The 25554-nt window shown below is 35.3% G+C and overlaps 2 protein-coding genes across 4 annotated transcripts in view; one reads left to right on the forward strand and one right to left on the reverse strand.

Annotated features, from left to right (window-relative positions):
* The window catches only part of LOC136028028 (zinc finger protein 583-like), a 41490-nt gene extending 19185 nt beyond the window's left edge, over positions 1-22305 (reverse strand). Inside the window, exons 1-2 of one of the 3 annotated variants that reach the window (XM_065705602.1) lie at positions 22162-22305; positions 7-198 (exon numbers count right to left, since the gene is read on the reverse strand). In XM_065705602.1, the coding sequence (XP_065561674.1) occupies positions 7-58 (52 nt within the window). In that variant the 5' untranslated portion in view covers positions 59-198; positions 22162-22305. Of the gene's footprint in view, positions 1-6; positions 199-13289; positions 13309-13635; positions 13829-22161 lie in introns of those variants that run through there. The other 2 variants (XM_065705603.1, XM_065705604.1) reach the window with 2 other exon arrangements.
* Positions 15421-17476, forward strand: LOC136028486 (titin-like). Its single transcript, XM_065706330.1, has one exon. The coding sequence runs from the start codon at positions 16694-16696 to the stop codon at positions 17474-17476; it is 783 nt and encodes a 260-aa protein (XP_065562402.1). The 5' UTR covers positions 15421-16693.
* Positions 22306-25554: the final 3249 nt, after the last annotated feature.

Consider the following 25554-nt stretch of genomic DNA (forward strand, 5'->3'; position numbering starts at 1 on the left):
AATTACCTTGCTTAATGGCAGAGTAACCAGAAAGGTCAGTTGTGTCCATTACAAACATACATCAATACCAATCAAGACAATCCCGCAGCTAGTTGCCTTAGCCCAATTACTCTTTCAGATAATTTGGAGCCTCCAGACACTGAGTAGGTAACAAATCGGAATATTCTATCTTCAAAAAAGGAACAAAGAACATAAAACCTAGAAAAAGTTTAAGAAAATATTACAAAAACAAAGATAAAAACAGCAATATCAACAGATTAGATGTCAAATTCATGTATCAGATGAACGACGCTTCTTGACTACTAAGGTCCCTGCGTCGGCCCTGCAGTGCATTGCTGCAGCATGATTCGATCTCAGGGTCCCGTATTACCAAGCTAAGGTCAAACCCACTGCGCCACCACAGGACTTAAATTCATGTATATGATTCACTGCTGTTTGAAAAATTAAAGGCAAACATTTTCAATCTTAGTGATTACTAGGACCATTGGGTAAATAGTGCAACTGAGCACACCAAAATTACTTTTTAATAGAAGCCTAATGATTTATCCTAAAGAGTTCATGAAAAGTAACAGAGGTTAGGAGGGCAACTATTCAAAACAGTTTGAATTATTCAGATTATATAGATTAGTTATACATGCTAGCCCCAACAAATTCAGAAGAGACATCATGTGAACAAAAAAATGAGGCATTTGAAAAATGGAGCAAAAATAAATTGATGCACAGGAAACAAAGACACTAAAATGGACAAGCAGCACTTATTTGTAAATAAGCTATTTTTATTTTAGAGTGACTGTCATCACAGCTGGTATTTACCTAGTGATCCATACAGTAATACTAAATGACAATAATTCTAGCTAAATAAAAGTAACACTAATAAGAGTAAAAGATGAAGTAAAACAATATAATATATAAATTCTATTCAGCATAAACACCAATAATTTTCTTTATAGATGTAAAAATGTATGTTTACCATGCCAAAACTGTTAAATAGGGCTCCAAATTCCTGCCACAGCAGACCCAATTCTGAGACTTGATGTTATATATTTAGAAAAACGGGAATGAAGTATTCCAGAGTAATAAATAATCTAAAAATTTGGAAGTACCCAATACATTAAAAGTGAAATCTTATTATTTAAATTGGCTAAGTGGAAAATACAACCATTGATTTTTTTTTAACAAAAAAGGAACTTAATTTTTAATGAAAAAGATCTCCATATGCCCCTATGTAGTTTCAGTACTTAGCCTATATTAACTTTGAAAAGGCATATGTGTAAAAAATCAGTTCCTTTTTTGATTTTAAGCAATCATTGGTTGTATATTTCCACTTAGCCAATTTAAAGAAGATTATATTTTATTTCGGTAGAATACAAAACAATTGAAGAAAAAATCATCGAGCTGAATAAAATATAAATTCCCAGGTAGAACAAGAGCCAAGAGATTCTTCCCAGTAAGTTTCATTATGGTCTCTCCACTCTAAGCCTTTTCCAAGATTTCCGGTTTCCCCCTCCGAAACCCCCCTATGTCAACGGACCGGGTTGGTATTTGAAATAAGAGCTCTGAAACACGACATCCTTCTAAATTTTAAATTTCATTAAGATCCGATAACCTGTTCGTAAGTTAAAAATATCTAATTTTTCCGAATTAACCGTCATTCCAATCCCCCCATATGGTCAAATAGGGGAAGCGACTATTTCTAACTTAATCTGGTTGGGTCCCTGATATGCCTGCCAACTTTCAGCAATCGCTATATTGATCATGTATCTAGTTTCGGATCTTCTTAATGTAAAAGACCTCTCGTACCCTAAGCGAGAATCATAGTCCAAGACCACAAGCCATATTTAATAAGAACAATCATTTGTTTTATCGACAAATAAAATTCTTCTCAACTATCTTGTTCGTTCGCTCGCTCCCCCCTTCCCCAGATGGTAGAATCGAGGAAGAGGATATTTATAATTTAATCTAGTCTGGGCCCTGATACGCATGCCAACATTCATCATCCTAGCTTATCTGGAAGTGCCCAAACTAGTAAATCCCCCCGAACTCTCCCAAAGAGAGCGGCTCCGGTTCGGTTATGTGAATAACGTATCTAGGACATGTGCTTATTTTTCCCACCAAGTTCCATCTCGATCTCTACACTCCAAACATTTTCCAAGATTTCCGGTTTCCCCCTCCAACTCCCCTCAATGTCACTGGATCCGGTCGGAATTTAAAATAAGAGCTCTGAGACACGAGGTCCTTGCTAAATATTAAATTTAAGATCCAATCACCCTTTCGGAAGTTAAAAATACCTCATTTTTTTAATTTTTCCGAATTACCGAATTAGGTGCCCCCCAACTCTCCCAAAGAGAGCGGATCCGTTTCGGTTATGTCAATAACGTTTCTAGGACATTAGCTTATTTTCCCCACCAAGTTTCATCCCGATCTCTCCACTCTAGGTGTTTTCCAAGATTTCCCCCCCCCTCCAACTCTTCCCAATGACAATTGATCCGTTCGGGATTTAAAATAAGAGGTCTGAGTTACGATGTCTTTCTGAATATCAAATTTCATTAAGTTCCGATCACTAAATCGTTAAAAATACCTTATTTTTTCTAATTTTACCGAATTACCCCCACCCCCAATTCTCTCAAAAAGAGTGGATCCTTTCCGGTATGTCAAATCACGTATCTAGGACTTGTGGTCATTTTTGCCACCAAGTTTCATACTAATCCCTCCACTCTAAGCGTTTTCCAAGATTTCCGGTTTCCCCCTTCAACTCCCCCCAATATCACCGGATCTAGTCGGGATCTAAAATAAAATCTCTGAGACACAAGGTCCTTCTAAATATCAAATTTCATTAAGATCGGATCACCCGTTCGCAAGTTAAAAATATCTCATTTTTCTTTTTCCAGATTAACCATCCCCCCATTCCCTCCAGATGGTCAAATCGGGGAAAGGGCTATTTATAATTTAATTTAGTGTGGTCCCTGATACGGCTGCCAAAATTCATCGTTCTAGCTTATCTGGAAGTACCCACTTGGTAAATACCAAGTGCCATAAAAAAACAGTAATTATGAAGTAAATACTGCAAGAACACAGCCCAACACTTTTTTTTGTAAAATACGAGCAGAAATAAAATGAAAACTACTTTATAATATTCTGTAAACCAAAGGAAGAGCAGTCAGTATACTCAGACTTGTTTTTTTTTTCGGTAGAATTACACACAGTTGTAGTTATTATTATTATTATTATTCAAAAAGAAAAGAAAACACATAACAACAATAATAATAAAGATCCTAGAAGCGAACTTGTTAAGGACCAAAACAACAAAAAATTGTAAATGAAAAAGAGAGAGAAAAAAAAAAGAAAAGAGAAAACAAGGGTAATTAAAGCAAATTGAACAAACATTTAGAGAAATATAATATCAAGATTTTCGTACATTGTTATATAGCGTCCGAAAACTTGTGGATAGCTCGACACTGGAGGGTATTAAATTCCATTGAATTATAGATTTATAAATTGGGGATCGCTGGGCGGAACTAGAGATACATCTGGGGACAATGAAGGAACGGTTGGATGAACGGAGACAGTGGCCTTCAGAATTATTACTATTAAAATAAGATAATAAGTGGGGAGGAAGATTTTTATGGTAAGCGGAGTATGCAAGGGATAGATTTAATTTTTTGATGATTTGTTCAAAAGGGATAATACCAAAATCGGAGTACAAGTCCTTGGTGGGATATAGTCGTGGCAACCAAAGAACTGCTTTGACGGCACGGTTTTGAGCAGATTTTAACTTATTGGTAACTGAAGGATAAGCATTGCCACATACAGATCCGCAGTATGAGATATATGAGTAAATAAAAGAATAATAAAGGGTGACAAGGATATCGGGAGGAAGAAAATAATTCACACGATTAATTATACTTACCTGTCGCAAAATTATGGCTCTGATATAGGACACATGTGTTGCAAATGATAGGCAGGAGTCTATGTGGACACCAAGAAACTTGGCAACTTCGACCTGCGGGAGGAGATTGGTAGAATATTTTAGGCCAAGTGCTGGCTGAACTTCATTTTTTTTGTAAGGGGTTTGAAATAATACCACCCGACTTTTCTTGCTGTTAATGGTCATGCAGTTAACGAGACACCACTCCTGTACTCTATTCAGAAGGGTTTGAGTAGAGGTGACGACGGATGGTAAATTAGGACCGGTGATGAAAAAGTTGCTATCGTCAGCAAAAAGTACTGGGTACACTGATGGGCCCAAGTCCGTAATCAAATCATTAATATAAAGGAGAAAAAGTATTGGACCAAGAACAGAGCCCTGTGGGACGCCCCTCCGGACAGGTAGGGGATGTGAAGTCACCCCGCCCAGTCTCACACTCTGTACTCTACCAGAGAGATAAGAGCCGAACCATGAGAAAGGAACTCCGCGAATCCCTAGGTTATTGAGTTTACTTATTAAAACACTGTGATCAACCATGTCAAAGGCCTTTGAAAAATCCAGAAATAAGCCCAATACAGTATTTGTAAGGTCAAGTTGGGAACGTATAAACTGTGTGGCGTCTATTAGTGCATGAGCAGTTGAAAATTTGGCACGGAAGCCATATTGATGAGGAGAAATCAACGAATCTGATGAATGATTCCCAAATACAAAGGGAGAAAGACGTCGGAATATAATTCTCTCGAGCACCTTAGATATAACTGGGAGAAGTGAGATTGGACGATAATTGCTTATCTCAGACGGATCGCCTTTTTTATGAATCGGGATAACAATTGCTTATTTAAATATTTCTGGAAAGACTCCATTGGTCATAGACAGGTTTGCTATGTGCACAATGGGTTCACAAATATAGAAAGATACGGTCCTAAGAAGCTTATTACTTATGCCAAAGAAGTCAGGTGTACTACTAATAGAGAGAGATTTGATAACTTGAAGCACCTCTTTGCGATCAGTTGGAGAGAAAAACATGGATCTGGGATTCTTGCTAGGGTGTACCGGCTGTGAGAAGGAACAGGAGTTAGCATTTGGAATATTAGTGAAATAATTATTAAAAGCATCCGGTACTAAAATTGGGTCAATTAATCTGCCACTGATGTCCCTAAGGTTAATAGGAACAGATCTTGAATTCCTTTTTTTTGAAAGGATTTCATTTATTGTATACCAAATTTTTTGCAAGTTCCCTTTGCAGTGAGAGATTTTTGAATAATAATAATTTTTCTTTGCTTCCCGGATGAGTTTGGTATATACGTTTTTGTATTTTTTATAATTAGTCAGGTCAATAACGCTACTGGTTTTGCAAGCTAACTTATATAGGTCATTTTTTCGGTATGAAGAGATTATCAGGCTATTTGACATCCAGGGGCGTATATGGGTAGTTTTTCGGTTTGATTTACGAACTGGAAAGGTTGAACTAATAAGATCACTCAATCCCTGTGTAAAACTACTTGTGGCTGAATTAACATCCTGACAATCCAAAGTCTTGGACCAGTCGAAGGATTTCAAACAATCCGTGAACCGGTTCATATTCACAGTATTATATATTCTATTAGACGTAGGGGTATTAGTTCTACGGGGTTGAGTAGCTGATAGGGAGGGTAAGGAAAGATAGATTGGAAAGTGATCTGACAGGTCAGAAAATATTATTTTTGAGGACAGGTGGTTTCCCAGGGAAGTGGATACAAAAATGTTATCAATTAAAGTAGCGGTAGACCTCATGGGATCAACTCTAGTAGGAAAAAGGATTGTGGGAAGAAGACCACTTGAGGTAAATGTTTCAAAGAAGGTATCACTATCATTGTTACTGCTAACATTTAATAAATTACAATTGAAGTCCCCAAAAACTATTGCCTTCTTTTGTGGTAAATTAATAAAACTAGAAAAATCATCAAACTGATTACAAAAGAAAGGTGTCGGAAATGAGGGTGGTTTATAAAATAACGAAAAAATGAAAGAATTCTCGTCTGTACTTATGTCGACGATTATTGAATAAATGCATCTATTATTTATAGGTTGCGAGAACAAGAATTCACAATCTAATAGTCTGGTGAATTTTAGACTTGATCGGATGTAAAGAGAAATGCCACCAGAGGACTTGGTTAATTTTCTTTCAATATGAATAGCTTGAAAGCCAGTGAGGGAAAATTCATTAGTATCATCAATTTCTGAAAGCCACGTCTCCGTTTTATTCCAATTACGTCGAAAGGGCAGTAACCATTTGTTAAAATTAAATCTTTAAAATTAGCCCACTTATCCCTTATGCTTCTGATATTAAAGCAAATTACATTAAGTTTGGTCTCTTCCATTAGCTTAGGTTTCACATTTTTCACAAAATCAAAAGTGTCGAGATATTTACAGTTAATTTGGTTTAAAGGGCTATCGGGGCTAGCTAAGGTGTTGGTGGACAGATTATTTTGGTCATCGTGATAATTAAAAACAACATTATTGCACAGTGATAAATTATTAAGAAACGTAAAATCTTGTAAAGTACTTGTACTTGTGTTTGTTTGACTGTTCATTTCTTAAGCAGTAGTTTCTGTGCTTCTGGACATTTATACGAATAACAGGGGTGGTCGGAGGAGCCACAGAGAGCACATTTCATGACAAGTTGACACGGGTTTTCTTTGGAGTTCTGATGGTCACCAGCGCATTTAGAGCATCTCGGGGAAGCTTTACAGTTATTTGCAGTATGGCCGTAGCACTGGCATTTGTAGCACTGGGTAGGCAAAAACTTGTACTCAGTTATAGGTAGACGCTCGTAACCAATAACAAGGGGATTCTCAGTGGCATAGTTTAGGTGGTCACGTGACTCAAACTTTAATCGAAAAGACCTCGTACTTCCTAACTGAACAACTTCTATACAGTTATTAGCGAGATCGCATAGGTCACTTTTAGATGTTCCCTCAGGCACTCGGCGTACTATACCGAAAAAGGCAGGACTCTTCACTTTAGCATTAATGGATTGGTCTGCTTTGCTTAATGCATCTGCCAAAGTATTGGCGGCACCCTTGTCCGACAGAACTACCTGCCATGCATCCCTCCTAGGCCTCAAAACAACTATGCTTGAACTGACACCCCCACAAGCTTTATCCAGGAAATCTTTTCGAGCGTCAGGATTATTCAAGTTTTTTGGTGGATTTTTCACAATAACTGAATAGGACGGTTTTGCGGGTGGGGGAGGTTTCATATCAGGAATAGTTTGCACGATTGACCTTGCTTTATGGTGCTCAGCGAAGCTTTTAAATTCCATGTAGAGTTCATTAACCTTTCGAGTTAACGTAGCTGTTGTCTCCCCTCGCACACATGGGACCTGATCTGGCTCGAAAATCAGATACTGAGGTAGGCTGATCTTTTTCTCATCACAAAGATCAAAGGCTCGAACCATATCACTTACATTATCAGTCACTTTGGGGCGCTCAGTTACCCTAGTAATAGAGGCGTCAGCCCACAAAATCTTCTTTGCTTCAATTAACATATCTCCTTTGAAAAAATCGCAAGCAATTTTTACAATATTATCAGCTGAACAACCTGCATTTCTAGCCCGTGAAATGAAATTCAACACGGGATTCAAGACAAGTCTTTCACCTGGCATCATCCGGTGAAATGATCAAATTTCATCAAAATTCGTGGGCGGGGCCACAATAGTTGTCAGTAAAAGCAGTAGCAAATCAGGTAGCAATACTCACAAGATGTATATTCAGAAGTTGCGTACACAATTTTAATTATCCAAAATATCCAATTATTCAAAGCAAATTGTTCACAGCACGTTACACAACTTAAATAGTTGCGTACACGATTTTAATTATCCAATTATCAAAAGCAAATTGTTCACAGCACTATATAGCATTGTACACAATTTCAATAGTTGCGCAATGAAATAAATATCCAAACAATAATCCTCTGTAAATTAACCAACCAATATAAACTGGTTTTCATCCATATAGGTCAAAGACTGAATGAAGACACTCAAAGACTGAATGAAGACTGAGTTACTGCATCAGTTTTGAGCAGTCTTCAACTTCTCAAGCATCATCTGCATAAAAGAGGCTCCTATATGGAGATGAATAATCCCTACGGTTTTGGGATGGATAAACCTTTTGAAAGCAAATGTGTCTCTGGACAACAGAGAAAAGGTCTTAAGAAAGAGAGAGATAATATTCCAAATAGAGAGATATAAATTCAAAGTGGATGAAATAACTTTCACCCAATGCATTCCTTCATAAAGCAGACAGTAGCTACATTTTTGTAGGTTGTTAGTCTTCTATGTTGTCTAAGTTACTTAAAAATTAGGTTTGAACTTTGCCCTTTTTGTTTCCATATGATTAAGAAACAGAATGCATAAAGAAGCAAGGACTTAGCATACCTAATGCTCAAGATTATTTTACGAGCAAAATATAGATGAAGAGAAAACCAGTAAGGATTCCAAAACCACAAATTTGTGCATTCAAAAATAGTAAACACAGAAAGCAACTGGTGAATAAAAAAAACTGCTAAACACAGGTTTTGAAAAAAAATCTGCTAATACAAATAATGACCACGTTAATTATTATCATAAAAGATAATATTTTGGGCCTTTATTTCCTTACAGAGTGTGTTTTGCAGAAGGTTGTTCAGTTTAGAAAGATATGTCTTTAAGAAGATAGGATCTCCAACTGATTCTACTGGTCTAAATATTCCAAGGTAACAACCAAAGCTAAATCTTGATCACCACAGGCTAAAAAATTAATCTACAGTCATAACCAAACCTGGCTCAAATTGAAGTTAAATAGACAACAAGATTTTCCAACAAAGAGCAAGGAATAACATTAAAAAGAAGGCAAAATATTCTATGAATGAAGAGGGGCCTGCTCCCTCCTTTATCCTCTACCGCTCCCTCTTTATGCAAGTTTGACTTATTTTCCCAATTCTTTGAGAATGACTAATGAAACACACGGCGCATTTAATTGGAACAGGAAGTTTTTTTTTTTCGAGCATTAAAAACTTTAGCTTAAGGAATAAGGGGTATAGGAGGGTAAAACTCCCCTCGTATTCAGAATAATTAATGTTTATTTTAAGATTTATTGTTGCTCCTTACTTTTAGTAGAATTTATTTATATATAAGTAATTTTTTTTCAAATAATTTTGGAAAACCAACTTCCATCACCATGGAACATTTCACCCAGAGAATTCTCCCCCACAAAAAATACCTCCTGAGAAAAATTATGTGGAAAAACATTGAAGACATAGACCCAAAATATCACTGGAAATCAGGAGGGATTAAAACATAATTCTTAAAAAGCTCTATACTTATATGAAGGCTCAATGAGCCTTAGAAAATTAGGCCATTAACTGTTTGAGGAAATTAACCCATGACCTAGAAAATGATCCACTACCCCTTCTTCATAATTTCTAAAATACACTACTACATCAGTATCTTATCAACCAAATCAGTTTAGGTAAATAAACCATTAAAATAAATATCGGAGATATTTTTGGAAATAACATAAGATGTATCAACCAGCAACAGCCTTATATAGGTTTAGTCTAAATGAAAAGAGATGATATATACATTCCTACACCACCGTCCCTCCATGCTTATGTAATCAATTTCAGCATTGAAATGCACTTTTTTAGCCAGATCATAACCCCACCTTCTTCAAAATACCCTACCTACCACCCATCTATCATAATAGTTGACGCAAAATTAGGGTAAAGGCACCAATCATTCGACAGTGCAATTTTGGAATCACTGTCGAAATTTTACTTCAAAACAGGGTAACTCTTAGTCATGACTTGGAACACCATCTCTTGAAGCAAAATATTTTAGCAAAACGTAAACACTGTATCCGATACACCCAGATAAGAAAAGAATATCCAATTCAATCAGTTTCCTGTTTTCGACCCAAAATGAGCTCCCAACATTCTTTTAGCTATGTAATGTTCAAACTGTCTTTATTTGTTTTTTTTCATAAAAAAATGCGAGCAGCACCAATTCTTCAAGATACATCTGATCTTCTCTAAAATGTAGCCACATTGACTTCTTCTTGATAAAATTAAGTTAAAATAGCAGCTAATATTATATTGACAAAAATATGTTCTAAGTGTCGAAATTTCTTGTCTGATGTAGTGGAATGCCAGACTAACTAAAAATGTTCCTTCGGCCGAATTCAAAGGCTTCTATTACGAGATTCATTTCTTTTGAGAATATCTTGTAGTAACCTTGTCGAAATTTTCGACAGACTGCAACAAGTCCAGTTAAAATATAGGTGACTGTCAAAACTTTACTAAGCATGTAAAACAGATCAGAAACAATTGATGAGAGAGAGAGAGAGAGAGAGAGAGAGAGAGAGAGAGAGAGAGAGAGAGAGAGAGAGAGAGAGAGAGACAGATAGTCTACTCTTGGTTTTTTTCTAGAATTAGCCATGACTTGATGCCCACAACTATTTCATTTTAATTCAAAAATCAATGGACTCAGTCAAGGCCTTCAGCCTGGTAAAAATGATAAAAAGGAGGTTAGTTCATTTGTTAATAGATGTCTATCTATTATTAACCGTCCATGCATTATCATTGCTAGTACAGTTTCTTTCAGAGGCTTCACTGTTAATCATACTCGGATTTGCAAATTCTATAGTTTTCAAAGTGTCTGATTAATTTGTTTTGGGTAAATGGTGGAAATATGCGAGTGCCTCTCTTATTGGACCCATATACGATTTGTTATCTTTTATCAAGTGATGCCTGCCAAGCATCTCAGGCAGGTTGACCCAGAATTAAAAATTAACAGAGGCCAGGAAGTAAGGACAGAAAGTAAGGAGCAACATTAAAACTTACAATGAACAGAAATTATCATGTATATGAGGGGGGTTACCCCCCTCCTCAATACCTTGCTCGTAATGCTAATATTTAAATTTTGTCCCAATTCTATAAACATGACTCCTGAAAGAAAACTACAACTGTAGTTAGTACAAAGACACTATTGTAGCGTGAAGAGCAAGGTGTCGAGGAGAGGGACAACCACTTTCACATACATAATAATTTCGGTCAATTTTAGGTTTTAATGTTACTTCTTACTTTCAGTTGATAAAGACTTGTTCTTTTTTTATTTAAGGAAGCTTAGAGACAAGCATTTTCCTAAAGGCAATGGAAAAAGTATGCCAATTAAAGTAAAAGTATATAAAAATGAAAAAAGGAAGAAATTGCAAAAAATACAAAAAACATCAGCCTACTTACAAAAACTAAGATGTAAACTCCCAGCATTCAGTTCTGTTGAGCAATGCCAAAGTATTGGACAAATATTTTTTAACAATATCAACAGTTTTCAACTTGGTTATCAAACACCAAAATATTTAATATCTTTTGACTTAGTGCTTAGCAAAAGTAATGCATTATCAAAGTAGTTTGTTCAAAGTTAACCATTAAAACTAAGATTAAGAAAGTCAAATGAAAAATTTTAATTCAATATTTTAAATCTAATTTGAATAATTTTGAAAACCCATATACACCTTTATACTTCATAACTGTATCTGTTCAGGAGGAAAAATGCAGGAATTCCCAGCATTCCATTCAGGAGGAACATTTCTGATTATAGTGGCTTCATATATCAGCTTGTGGGTACTGTTGCAATGCAAGCAAAAGTTGACAACATATTTTAACCAAAACTGCCTTTATTTCTATAGTTACCAAAATTTATATAATTAAATGAACTTTCTTGTGTACTAATAACTGCACTAACCTTTTAGTACTAATGTACGAATAAATATTTAGGATCATCATAAAAAGCTGATTCTTTGATTGAATTTTATCAATAGTTAGGCTCTTATACTTTCATTATTGACAAGGATCATTATTTATTTACCATTCATTATTATGAAGAATTTGATTTTTTGTTTTCTTTTTTTTCATTACTCTGCCCAAAACAAGTAGAGTAAATGCTTGTGGAAAATTGGAAAGGGGTCACTCAATCACAAATTAGAACTTATACTTTCCTTATTAAGGTTCAAAATCTATTGGCAGGCATTCAACAATGAGGTAACACACATATTTTCAAAGGTTTTCCCTATTCTGCTCTCTTTCCTCTGGTTTCCTTATAATTACTTTATATTCCCAAATTTCCAGGGGACCCATGGCTCTTCTACCCCCTACCCCCTGGCGGCACCCATGACCCCTTCCATATGAAGGTTCTCTGGAAAAAATCAAACATTGAAGTTTTGTAGCCTTTACTAAAGGCTGTGCTATAGTATTGCCCCAGATAATGCTACATAATTCCAAATGCTTCACTCGATTACCAATTATGCAGAATGATTTATAGACTATAGTGTATGAAAAGTGGTATAAAGTAACTATTTTATAGTAAAAATTGTTCTTTCTAACCCTTTTATGTATCTAAAAATTAAGAAGAAAAGATATCAGCTTTAAGGGTCCATAAGGAGATTAAAATTGAATTAAAATGATTGTGAAGTACATAAGAAGTGAAGTAAAGTGATAAGTTTAGGGGTAAGCTGGTTTAAACAAAAATAGGGTAGACAGAGATGTAAAAGAAAAATCTAATATAAAAGGAAAAGGTACCATCTTTGAGGGTCTATAAAGGGCTTAAAATTGAATTTGCAAGTAGGCCTAAAGCAATTATTTTTTTAATTGCTTTTTTAATTTCATTATTTTATTAAACAAAAGGAAATTGAGTGGTATGTTTACCTTATACTTAGATAAGGAATTTAAACTACTCTAGACATATCAATTGACTTATTACCATCTTATCATACTAGCTCATGATTACAATGTTTCCTAACTAGCCAGGGTTGTGGGTAAAACCCTAGCCTACTTTATGCAAATTAGTTGCAATACTTTATATAGGTTCTGAGACAAAAAACAGGTATTAGGCTTAGGTTTTGTGTACTATGACTATCTACCTTAGTTCTGCCCTAGGAATGATGTATGGATGGTTTGTAGATCGATTTATCGATCAAACAAATACAATAACATCCTTTTTATACAAGCCTAACAATGGCTTAAACCAGATTTGTCTCTCACTCACTTGAACTATCAGTCCTGGTTTTTTTCTACAATGAGCCATGGCTTGATACGTACAATTACTTGATTTTAATTCAACTAGGCATATTCTGGATTTGCCTTTCACTCACTTGGACTGTCTGTCCTGGCATTTTCTACAATTATCCATGGCTTGATGCCAGTAACTGCTTGATTTTAATTCATGGAATAAATTCTATTTTAGCCACTTTTTGCTATTTTGGAAAGGGGTAAGGTCAGGAAAATGCAACTTTCACGGATAGGTCTACTTACTAAATTATGTCTTGGGACGGTAATTTGAAGTACCTACCTCTACTCTTTCTCCCTCTAGAGGGTATTGACCTTTTTTTGATGACACAATTATTGACAATAATTTTATTTTCTTACTTCATATACAACTTCAGGTAAAATGACTTCAATGTGAGTTAGCAGAATAATACACATCAAAGACAGAGTACTGAATAATTTCCTGACCTCTAGGTCCACCTTATATATCCAGAATCAACCCGGATTCCGTTTAATATGGTTATTAAACAGAATTATGGCTATTCTGTTTAATAACCATATGATTCTGCCTGGAAATTTTTTATTACAGAATTTGGCATACTCTTAACATTGGCCGACGATACGTCATGGTAAAAAAAACTGGAAAACACCTATCATGATTTATCAACCGCCGAAGAATGCCCAAACACATCTGATTCAACCAGACAGCTATCACCCAAGTGACACCTCAAATAGCGCCATCTATTGTACTACAATCTTTTTCATCTTTCTGACTGAACAATGTAGACTAGAGAAGACGTAACATCCAGCCAGCGGGTACAACCACAACATGCCCACGAAGACACCACAGATATAACCTAATTCAATATGGAAACCCAATATCAGAAACGTCACAGACCCAAATGAAGATTTATAACAGAACATACTAAATCCTAGTTTCATAAACTTAGGAATCAACTACAAAGTAAGGTCTTAAATACTAACCCAGTCGATTGAATTAAAGACAATAAAAATAACGCTTAAAACACAGAAGAGAGCGGGAACGGGACGGAAGAGCCGTAGTACCGGCGGTACTTTTGTACTTAAACTGCTGGGGATAGGTGTTCCAAGTCCTGCACTTACCATTTTAGCGTAAAAACAAGACAGATTTTAAAATTGCTAAATTTTTAAGAAACAAAAACATTTAAAGGTGATAGATTAATAAATGACATTATATTAGTTCAATCAGTAAATAGGGCAAGGACACGAAAATTGTGATTGGTGTGAAAATAATATTCCAAAATAATAAGTGATGAACAATTAAAAGTGCCAAATAGTGAATAGTTTAAATTAAATAAAAGTACCAGTGATTTTTTTTTACATAATGTTGTATATTTTACACTTTATTGTTAAAATACCTGGGATCAATTGAGAATTAAATACAACAGATAAAATTATTTCTAATTCAAATAAAAACAAACAATTGGAACCAGGTATTCGCATGTAAACCTTGTTCATATCAAGTGATGTATTAATTAAATTCAAGTGTAAGGTGTAGGAACAACACAAGGTGTAGGAATATATACATTTTCTTTAAATAATCATTTTTAGAGGTGAAAGAATTAAAATTAAAATATTTTGACAATAAAAAGTTTTAAGAAAGCTAAAATTTAAGGAAAGGGAATGTTCTGATTGACGAGGGCGTCAATCTACAGCGGGATACGAAAAACATATGGACCAGCAACCCCCCTCCCCCTTACAGAACTCATAACCAAATCCCTCATTTGTTCACTTTAGAAAGTTTTAAAAAAAGAATGTCTTATACATCTAAAGATTTTAAAATGTAAATTCATCATCTCATAGGATTTGCGCTTTTGGCATAAGTTTTACAGCAAGCAAAAATAATACTTTTTAAACTATTAAAATTGGATTCAAAAATGTAACTTTTGATTAAAGCCAATTAGAAACCAGATTTCTATTACTGGTTTGGTCAACGAAATAGAGGTGAAAATCCGTTGTAATAAATCTTTTGCAAGGAGGTTAGGCCATATGTTGGATAATTAAAAGAACAGTTGTATTGCAACATTTCTGAGGTCAGTCTACCCAGTGCTCAATTTAGAAATCCGGGTTGATTCTGGATATATAAGGTGGACCTGGAGGTCAGGAGATTATTCAGTACTCTGTCTTTGATGCGTATTATACTGCTAACTCACATTGAAGTCATTTTACCTGAAGTTGTATATGAAGTAAGAAAATAAAATTATTGTCAATAATTGTGTTTGTCTTTGAGTCAAGGTATCAGGTACAGTTCCTATTGTCTATTGGATCGTTCCCAAGGGAATCTGCCCAACTCGGGAGACCTGAACATCATGATAATGATTTTGTCTCCATGGTTATAGAGATTTGTCAATAGAACCCTCCCAATCTATATTCCTTAACTACTAAGCTCCCATGTTCAGATCCGAACATCCAAGCAAAATGGGAATGGCTAAGAAGCATTCATCGGGGAACCAAACGTGCCTTAAAAACTGTGCCTTTTATCGTGTCAATTCTGTTTATTGTTGTGGATTAGTTCGAGAACATGCAAAGGAACCAGGGGCTTGTCCCCGTTGGTGGAACAACGCAACAACAGCAAACATTAATGAGTCAACAGCGTAATGTTGAACAAAGGTCTACATCCTCGTCCACGACAATTCGCGAAAGTCATACACGTGCCTCTGAAACGCACGTTTCTCAACAAAGCTTTGCATCACAACAACAAAGTACAATCACATCACAAAGAGTTCAAGGCATGCTGGTGCAGCCCCAACAGCAAACACAACATATGATTATGGGTCAGCGTTTAGAAGGATTGCCTCCAGTTTTCGAACAAATTTTCAGAAATGCACGTTTCGCTCAAGGGGGAAACGCATTATTTGAAGGCAAAGTAAAAGGAAACCCGACGCCGGAAGTAAGCTGGACTAGGCAGGGTCAGTCTATTTCAGACTCAAACAAGTACCAAATGAAATATGAATCTCAGACTGGTAAAGTGTCCTTGCTCATATCTCTTATCGGACCAGGAGATGAGGGTGAATACACTTGCACAGCAGTCAACCCCTTTGGTGAAGCTATTTGCACATAATACATCCAACCAGAAGCTGCGTATGCTCAATGAAGGCAGGAAGAGCAGGCTCAGATTAAAGCAGCAGAAGCACTTCCAATGGAAGAAAGATTCCAGCGTTAATTATCACAAACTGTTGAATCAGGCCTTAAATCATCTGGAACTTACGTTAGAACACATTACGAAAAGAATCTCGAAAGAAATGCAGCTGGACGTATTGATCAACAAAGCGTAGTTTCTAGTGAGCCATATTATGCCAATGGAAATTTTATTGAAGAGGATTTCAAGGTTGACACGTTTGAATATAGACTTCTAAGAGAAGTAGAATTTAGAGAACAAGTGACAAGACTTCGACCAGGGGACGCTCGTGAAGAAACAGAAGAAATTGAGCAAATGCCTGGACCAATCACAGCACCCACTATTACTCAGAAGCCAAGAAATTCCAAAGTTCTCGAAGGGTCAGATGGAATTTTTACTGTCAAGATCAGTGGAAATCCAAACCCAAAGTAACTTGGTTTAATAACGGAATCCGGCTCAAAGCATCTCAGCGCCATCTTATAAGTAATGATAATCAGACAGCAATACTGAAGATTAGACTTGTTGTTCCAGAAGATTCCGGTCATTACACAATGCTTGCTGAAAATCCAACAGGTTGTGTCGTTTCGTCAGCATGCTTGGCAGTTGAGTCCATGGGAAATCAGGACAAGATGCAATTCAAAACGATCAAAAGAACTATCGAAAATGGCACTGCTAATGGTTACTCACCTCCACAACAAAACCAGTCGGAACCAATATATGAAAATACAGACCAAGGGAAATCTTTGGGGCCTCAGTTTGTCAAGATGCCATCAGATGTAACCGTATCCGAAGGCAAACTTGTGCGTCTTGATTGTCAAGTCACTGGACGACCTTATCCAGATGTCACATGGTACCTTAATGGTCAACAAATTCTCAATGACGTTACTCACAAGATTTTGGTAAATGAAGCGGGAAGCCATGCGCTAATGATCACACAAGCTAGCCCATTGGACACAGGCATTATTACTTGTGCCGCTAAAAATAAAGGTGGAAAGACATCTTTCCAAATAAATTTGAATGTCATTGAAAAAGAACAACTTGTAGCCCCTAAATTCGTCGAACGCTTCCAGACAATCCTTGAACCAGTCACACTCTCTGCTAGGGCAGTTGGTACGCCTATACCCAAGTTGACTTGGCAGAAAGATGGTGTTTTGATTCAAACAGGCCAAGAAACATTTGTTAGCAGTGACGATAATGGATCCTCTGCATTGGAAATTCCAGTTGCTCGATTGGCTGATTCAGCTTGGTATCAGTGCACAGCTACAAATGTTGCTGGTTCAGCTGCAACTACAGCCAGACTCTTCATCCAAGCTGAAAAAGCGCAAATCCTATGAGATGATGAATTTACATTTTAAACTCTTTAGATGTATAAGAGATTCTTTTTTTTTTAACTTTCTAAAGTGAACAAATGAGGGATTTGGTTCTGAATCCTGTAAGGGGAAGGGGGTTGCTGGTCCATATGTTATGCTACAACAAAACTGTTTTAAACTTCACAGCTTGCTCAATCCTGATTTACGAGGTCTCAAAGATCCACAAATACATTTCCTAAATGTTGCAAATAAAAACACAGATATGGCTTAAAATTCTACTCAAATAACAGGAATTCCATTTTCAAACTAAAACTAGAGAAAAAGAAACTGATAACTGAAAATTAACATAAAATGTTGTTTTGTCAAAACTCAATAGGTATAGACCTGTGAAGTAGGCAAATTTCTAAGACTTAAAAATCAGAAGAGGGTAAACATAGAAGCTTGGTTATACGTTTCCAGAGCATGTGTTTGGCCCTGAATTAATTTTCCTACCATAGCCTCTTTCCAAGATAGATAAAATAGAATTTTACCAAAGTAGTTACTTCAAGATACCATCCTGGGACACATTTTAGTCCATAGACACATCCTTCAAAGTTTCATTTTTGTAACCTAACCCCTTTCCAAGATAGCTGAAAGTAGAATTTTACCAAACTTACAAGAAAATAAAAAACATAAGAATAGCATTGCTTCACTAGGTTTACTAGCCCAGGTACCAAAGATTCCAGCTCAGAAATAACAAGGAACAATTTCCTCTTCTTATTCTTCTTTGGTAGATGTGTGGTTTTAAGTTGAGACTATTCAGCCCTTTTCCTTTTGATTCACTCTGTGGTGGACAGGATTACTGATTTGGTTGCTTCTTATTTATCTAAAATCTGCTCGGATTTCTTTCAAAATGTCTTTTGAATCTACTAGTTGAAATATAAGACAATAAATGCTGATTTCTGTACTCTGTGTGCAAGTATAGTGAGATAGACTCTTGGCTGATAGTGAAATTTTGTTGTGTTTGAAGCACTTTAAGAGTTTACATTGCAGAATATTCAGTGCAGGTGTCAGCCTATTACATTCAAATAGGCAATGGTCAATTGTTTCATTATTAAAATTACAAGACCTACAAAGGGGGGAAGAGGGAAGTGCAACACTTGAATTAGCAAACTGATATGAAAACACCTGAAAATTTAGCCCATTTGAGCCAGATCAAATTCTATGATGAATTTTAGAAAGGTGCTTGATTGGGGAAAGGCAACAGAATCAGATTATTCTTATCTAACAGTACCTCTGATAATCTCCAGCAGTAAATATCTCTAATGGGGATTTGTCTCCCACTTGGCTGGTCAATAATTAAAGCATTTTTTTTGCAATTTCATCTGCCTTATGGTTATCAATTATACCTGAGTGGCTTGGAAAATACTGGAGGTAAGTTCTTATTCCTCTTGAAGCAAGATTATTAATAAGGCTAAGGCCATGAAATGTGTCTATGTCCATCATATACTGAGAAGCTGTAGAAAGCAGATCTAGGCTTGATAAACAGTCAGAATAAACTATAATATTATGTAAATTAACAGTCACAAAACCCTTATTTGTTCTATACTCTAATGCCATGATTATGGGATTTAACTGAGCAGACATTACAGATGCATTGTAATGCAATCTCTCAGCCAATGCAATATTATGGGTTGGGATAAATGCTCCACTTGGACCTTCTCATTCATTTTGGACCCATCAACTAAAATTTGGAAATGGTTTTTATATGTAATTGCATTAAGCTTGGCAAATTTTTTCTGGGAAAATTACGGAAATTATGTCATTGGAAGGTATTGTGAAGAACGTATCTCTACTCCTTCTCCCTCTAGAGGACATTGAGTGACCTTTAACTAACTTTAAAAATTTTTGTGCTATAAATTGAAACCTTGAAAAATAGATTTTCTGCTTAAATGAAGTACAACAAAACTGTTTGAGCTACACAAGTTTTCCAAATCTGACTTTGAGAGGTTTCAAAGCTCTGCAAGCATATCACCTAAATTTGAAAAAAAAACTAATGAAATGACTTCAAATTCTATTCAAATAACAAGAATTACATTTTCAAAACTTAAACTAAAGAGAAAGTGATCACTGAAAATTAAGGTAAAATACTCTTTTGTCAAAATTTCAATAGATATAGACCTGATAGGTAGCCTAGGCAAATTTCTAAGACTTGGAGATCAGAACAGAGTTAACATAAAAGCTTGGCAGTACCTTCCTAGTGTAAAGTTTTGGCCCTGGATTCATTGCTCTGAATTTCACAAGATCCCCCCCCTAATGACACTGGATCCAGTCAGGATTTAAAATAAGAGATCTGAGTTTTGAGGTCCTTCTAAATATGAAATTTCATTAAGATACAATTACCCTTTCATAAGTCAAAAATACCTAATTTTTTTCTAATTTTTTGGAATTAAACCTCCTCCCCCAAAGAGAGCAGATCCATTCTGGTTATGTCAATCTTGTATCTAGGAATTGTATATATTTTCCCCACCAAGTTTCATCCTGATCCCTCCATTCTAAGCATTTTCCAAGATTTTAAGTTCTCCCCCCCCCCCAACTTCCTTTTCACTGGATCTGTTTGGGATTTTAAATAAGAGCTCTGAGAAACAATATCTTTCTAAACATCAAATTTAATAAAAATCCAATCACTCCTTTGTAAGTTAAAAATGCCACATTTTTTTATTTTTCAGAATTAACCCTCCTCCCCCAACTCCCCCAAAGAGAGCAGATCTGTTCCATTTATTTCAAGCATGTATCTAAGACTTATGATTATTTTTACCACCAAGTTTCATCACAATCCCTCCACTCTAAGCATTTTTTAAGATTTTTGGTCCCCCCCCCCCCAACTACCCCAATGTCACTGGATCCAGTCAGGATTTAAAAGAAGAGCTCTGAGACATGATATCCTTCCAAAACCAAAATTCATTAAGATCTGATCACTCCTTCATAAGTTAAAAATACCTCATTTTTTCTGATTTTCAGAATTAACCACCCCCCCCCCAACTCATACAAAGAGAGCAGATCCGCTCCAATTATATCAATCATGTATCTAGGATTTGTGCCTATTATTTTCACCAAGTTTCATCCTGATCCCTCAACTCTAAGCATTTTCCAAGAATTTAGGTCCCCCCCCTCAATTGCCCCCAATGTCACTGGATCCAGTCAGGATCTAAGATAAGAGCTCTGAGACACAATATTCTTCCAAACTTCAAATTTCATTAAGATCTGATCAATCCTTTGTAAGTTAAAAATACCTTGTTTTTTCTAATTTTCAGAATACCCCCCCAACTCTCCCAAACAGAGCAGATCCATTCTGGTTATGTCAATCACATATCTGGGACTTCTGCTTATTTTTCCCACCAAGTTTTGTCCTGATCCCTCTATTCTAAGCATTTTCCAAGATTTTAGGTCCCCCCCCCCAATTTCAGTGGATCTGGTCAGGATTTTAAATAAGATTTCTGAGACAAAATATCCTTCCAAAAATAAAATTTCATTAAGATCCCATCACCCATTTGTTAGTTAAAATTACTTATTTTTTTTTATTTTTTCCAAATTAACTGACCCCTCACTCCCTCTCCCCCAGATGGTCAAATTGTGAAAACAACTATTTCTAATTTAATCTGGTCTGGTCCCTGATATGCCTGCCAAATTTCATTGTCCTAGGTTACCTGGAAGTGCCTAAAGTAGCAAAACCAGGACAGACAGACTGACAGACCAAAAGAATTTGCAATTGCTATATGTCACTTGGTTAATATCAAGTGCCATAAAAACACAGATATGGCTTAAAATTCTACTCAAATAACAGGAATTGCATTTTAAAAACTAAAACAAGAACTAAAACTAAAACTATTGTTTTGTCAAAATTTCAATAGATATAGATCTGACTAGGCAAATTTCTAAGAATTCAAAACCAGAACAAAGTTAACATAAAAGCTTGGCAGTACCTTCCCAGTGTAAATTTTTGGATCTGGATTCATTACTGAAATTTCATTTTCCTAACCTAGCCTATTTATAAGATAGTAAACAGTAGCTAAGCTACAATTTTACCAACTATCTTTACTTTTTCTCTCTGGAGGGTCCTGACCCTTGGTGAACTTTAAAAATATTTGTGTTATAAAAGTGTAACCTTGCAAAATAGATTTTCTGCTTAAATGAAGTAGGCTGCAACAGAACTGTGTGCAACTTCACAACTTTGCACAATTTCAATTTGTGAGGTTTCAAAGATCCATAAATACATTTCCTAAATTTCACCAAAAAAAGCACTGATATGGCTGAAAATTCTAGCCTACTCAAATAATAGGATTTGCATTTTCAAAACTAAAACTAGAGAAAAAGAAAATGATAACTGAAAATTAACATAAAATGTTGTTTTGTCAAAACTCAATAGGTATAGTTTTGTTAAGTAGCCTAGGCAAATTTCTAAGACTTAATTCAGAAGAGGGTAAACATGGAGGCTTGGTTACACCTTTCCAGAGTATGTTTTTGGCTCTGAATTCATTTTCCTACCAGATAAATAAAAGTGTCCAAGATAGATAAAAAGAAACTGATAACTGAAAATATTTCAAAATACCTTCCTGGGACATATTTTAGTCCATAGACACATCCCTCAAAGTTTCATATTCATAACTTAACCCCTTTCATATAACATAACTTAACCTATATAGCCGAGAGTAGAATTTTACCAAACTTACTAGAAAAGAAAAAAGTATTTTCTAGAAAAGAAAATACCAATGATTCCAGCTAGAAAAAAACAAGGAACAATTTCTTCTTCGTATTCTTCTTCGGCAGACGCGGGTTTTTTAGTTTCGACTATTCGCCCTTTTCCTTTTTGTATATCCTTTTGTCTTTTGTCTCTATTTTTGGACTATCTGTGTTGGCTTTTTCTACAATTAGCCATGACTTGACTTGCCCACAACTATTCCAATTTCAATTCAAAAATCAACGATGGACAGGGTTTAATCCACTCTGTGGTGGACAGGAATTCAATTGCTTCTTATTTATCTAGAATCTGCTGAAATTTCTTTCAGTTGGTCTTTTGATTCTAGCCGTTGAAATATAATACGATAAACGCTGATTTCTGAGCTCTGTGTGCAAGTATAGTGAGATTGACTCTTGGCTGATAGTGATATTTTGTGGTTTTTGAAGCATTTGAAGAATTTACATTGCAGAATACTCTGTGCAGACGTCAGCCTATTACATTCAAATAGGCAATGGTTAACTGTTTCATTTTTAAACTTACAAGACCTGCAAAGGGGTGAAGAGGGAACTGCGCCACTTGAATTAGGGAACTGCTATAAAAAACTCCTGAAAAATTATCTAAAAGCCTCGGGTAAGATTAGGTTATTTTTTAGACGAATTTGCAAGCCAAAGAAGCATTTCGAGGGGGGGGGCCAAACCTAGTAAACCTTCTTAGATATGGCCCTGGTGGCACTAGATTAGAGTTCCTTTTCACTTCTCAGCAGGAAATTATGAAGCAACTAATGTCAGTTTCTCTCCTGACGACCCAGCCATATTCTTTACCATGCCAAAAAAACCTTCAAGTCTTATACTTCCGTATTTAAGTACATACTTAAGTATTAAGTGCTAATGACTTAAGTACTATTTATTTCGAGTAATTAGTAGGATACTTAATTACGATTTTGGTTGAGTACTTGGTACTTATACTTAAAGGGTTTTTGGAGTACTTGACCCAACACAGATTCCCACACAGGTTGTCAAGCGGACGCGTCAGAAATGTTTCAGGAAGGGTTGATGGTATGTATTAAGCTGAAACCATCAGCGCGTGTTGAAGGGGATGTTGAAGAAACCAAAGGTGTTATGTGCATAAAGACACTAATGCTGCTAACACTATTCCAACTGCGCAAGCTAAGGGTTTTAAGGTGAAACTTTTAAGAAATATTTAGGTGGATGTTCTTAAAAAAAAAAACCATGAGCATGAGGACATTAAAAAAGATGAAAAAAAAATATCCGAAGAACAATTTATATTATTAATTCAGATCTTTAAGGGTAAGTTCAGGGGAATTTTTAACTAGCCGGAAGGCACTATATGTAAAATTACGCTAACGGAATCAAGATGAAACACTTAGGGAATCCTTTAAGGGTTTTAATTAAAGGAAAAAACCGTATGCAGGCAGGGTTTCAAAAGGTTCATATAAGCAATACCATAGATAGCACCACCCTAAAATAGCTAGAAATTTCATTGAAACCTTTAAAGGATCTAATTCTATTCAAAATTCAAAGTTATGGTGGCATTTTAAAGAGTAATAAGATATTGGAGGGCAAGAAGCCCTTTTCTCAAACCCTTTCATTTTCTAAGCTCATCCAGTAAAAATTTTGAGACAACCATTTTCTTCAGAATAGTGGAATGATCGAGAAACTACGTCTTTAAGGATATAAGGCATGTCACTCCTCCCCCCACAATTATGCAATCGGCCCACTATGCTTTAAAACCAAACCATTAAACTTTAAAGCTAAACTTATGCTTTAACGTTTTTTAAACATTATTTTAAAGTAAATCATACGGCATTTAGTTTATGGTTGCCAATATGACATCTCAGCAATATACCGAGAACGACTGGGGATAATAAGTTGAAACTTTTGAGGATACTACTATTACTACTTCTGCTCTTACAATTCAAATAAATAAAAAGAATTTAAGTGTATCTAAGTATTCAATGAGTATCGATAGAGTATTTTGGGAGTGATATTAAGTTTTTTTTCAGGTCAGCTTCAGAGGCTATAAATTAAATTAACAAGTACTGTTTGTGTAAGGATTAAAAATTGTTGAAAAGTTCTCCAAAACACAAATAGTAACCAATACTATGGATTCTTATTGAAAAAAACTGGAAAGATACAAAATATTTTTTTTCCAGTAAAAAGACTATGTCAATAAAAAACGAACAGAAATCAGTTTAAAAACTTTTTCCAGAAAACAAGTTATTCAACAATATGTAAAGAGCAACCTTAAGCCAAGAATATGTAAAAAAAAAGGTAGAATAATCTTCCAAGCATAAAACTACCACAAATCACTATCAATAAATAAATAAAATTCAAAATGAGCAGAAATTAGATTAAACTAGTCAAACTCAAAACGAGCAAACCTTAACACTAGCAAGGCTGATGACCCCTATGTTTTCTCATGACCTGAACACAATTTGCACTTTACTGAAAACAAAACAAGTTTAAAATGTTTTCACTTTTATTACTTTCATAAATAAAAAATTATCAAAAACCTTTAAGGAATAAATGTCAGTATATGTCAATTAAACTGACAATTCTCAGTCATTTTTTTGTTTTTTTGTTTTTTTTTAGTAAATTGCAAATTGTGCTCTGGTATTTAGAAGGTATTGGGAATATTAGTCTTATGATGTTAATTTTTTGCTGGTTTTGAGTTTGACTTGGCTATTTATTGTAATTTCTTTTCGTCTTGAGTTCATTGATAGTAATTTGTGGTAGTTTTACGCTTAAAAGATTATTTGGCTTTAGTTTTGCTCATCCTTGGACTGATGGAGCTCTTTACTTTTCTTTGAAATACTTATTTTCTGGAAAAGTTTTTTTTATTAATCCAAAAGAAAACAACAACTAAACACACAAGATGAAGAAAAAAATGAAACGCTAAAAAACAAAACAAATGCACACAAATCATATTATAAAATGTTTCTGAAACTGCTGTAACTCACTGAACAAAAAACGATTGTCTATAATGCACAAAAAGGTAACGCTCCTTTTTAGAATTTAATGAAAAATGACAAGTTTCCACAACTGAAACTACGGAGCAACATTAAAACTTAAACGAACAGAAATTATTGCGTTTATGAGGGGATTCACCCCTCATCAATACTTCGCTCTTTAAGCTAAAGTTCGAATTTTGTTCTAATTCTATAACAGAGACCCTTGGATCTAAAAGACCGTTTAATCAGAATTAATACCTCTTTAGAAAGTACCGAAAAAACTTCAGCGTAAACAACAAGATATCAACAAGGGGATGAACCCCCTTATATACGTAATAATTTTTGTTACTTTTAAGTTTAAATGCTGCTCCTTACTTTCATTGAAAAAACTAGTTTTTTATTTAAATTATGATA

Source organism: Artemia franciscana, chromosome 6 (assembly GCF_032884065.1).
Source record: "Artemia franciscana chromosome 6, ASM3288406v1, whole genome shotgun sequence".
In the NCBI taxonomy this organism is placed as follows: domain Eukaryota; kingdom Metazoa; phylum Arthropoda; class Branchiopoda; order Anostraca; family Artemiidae; genus Artemia; species Artemia franciscana.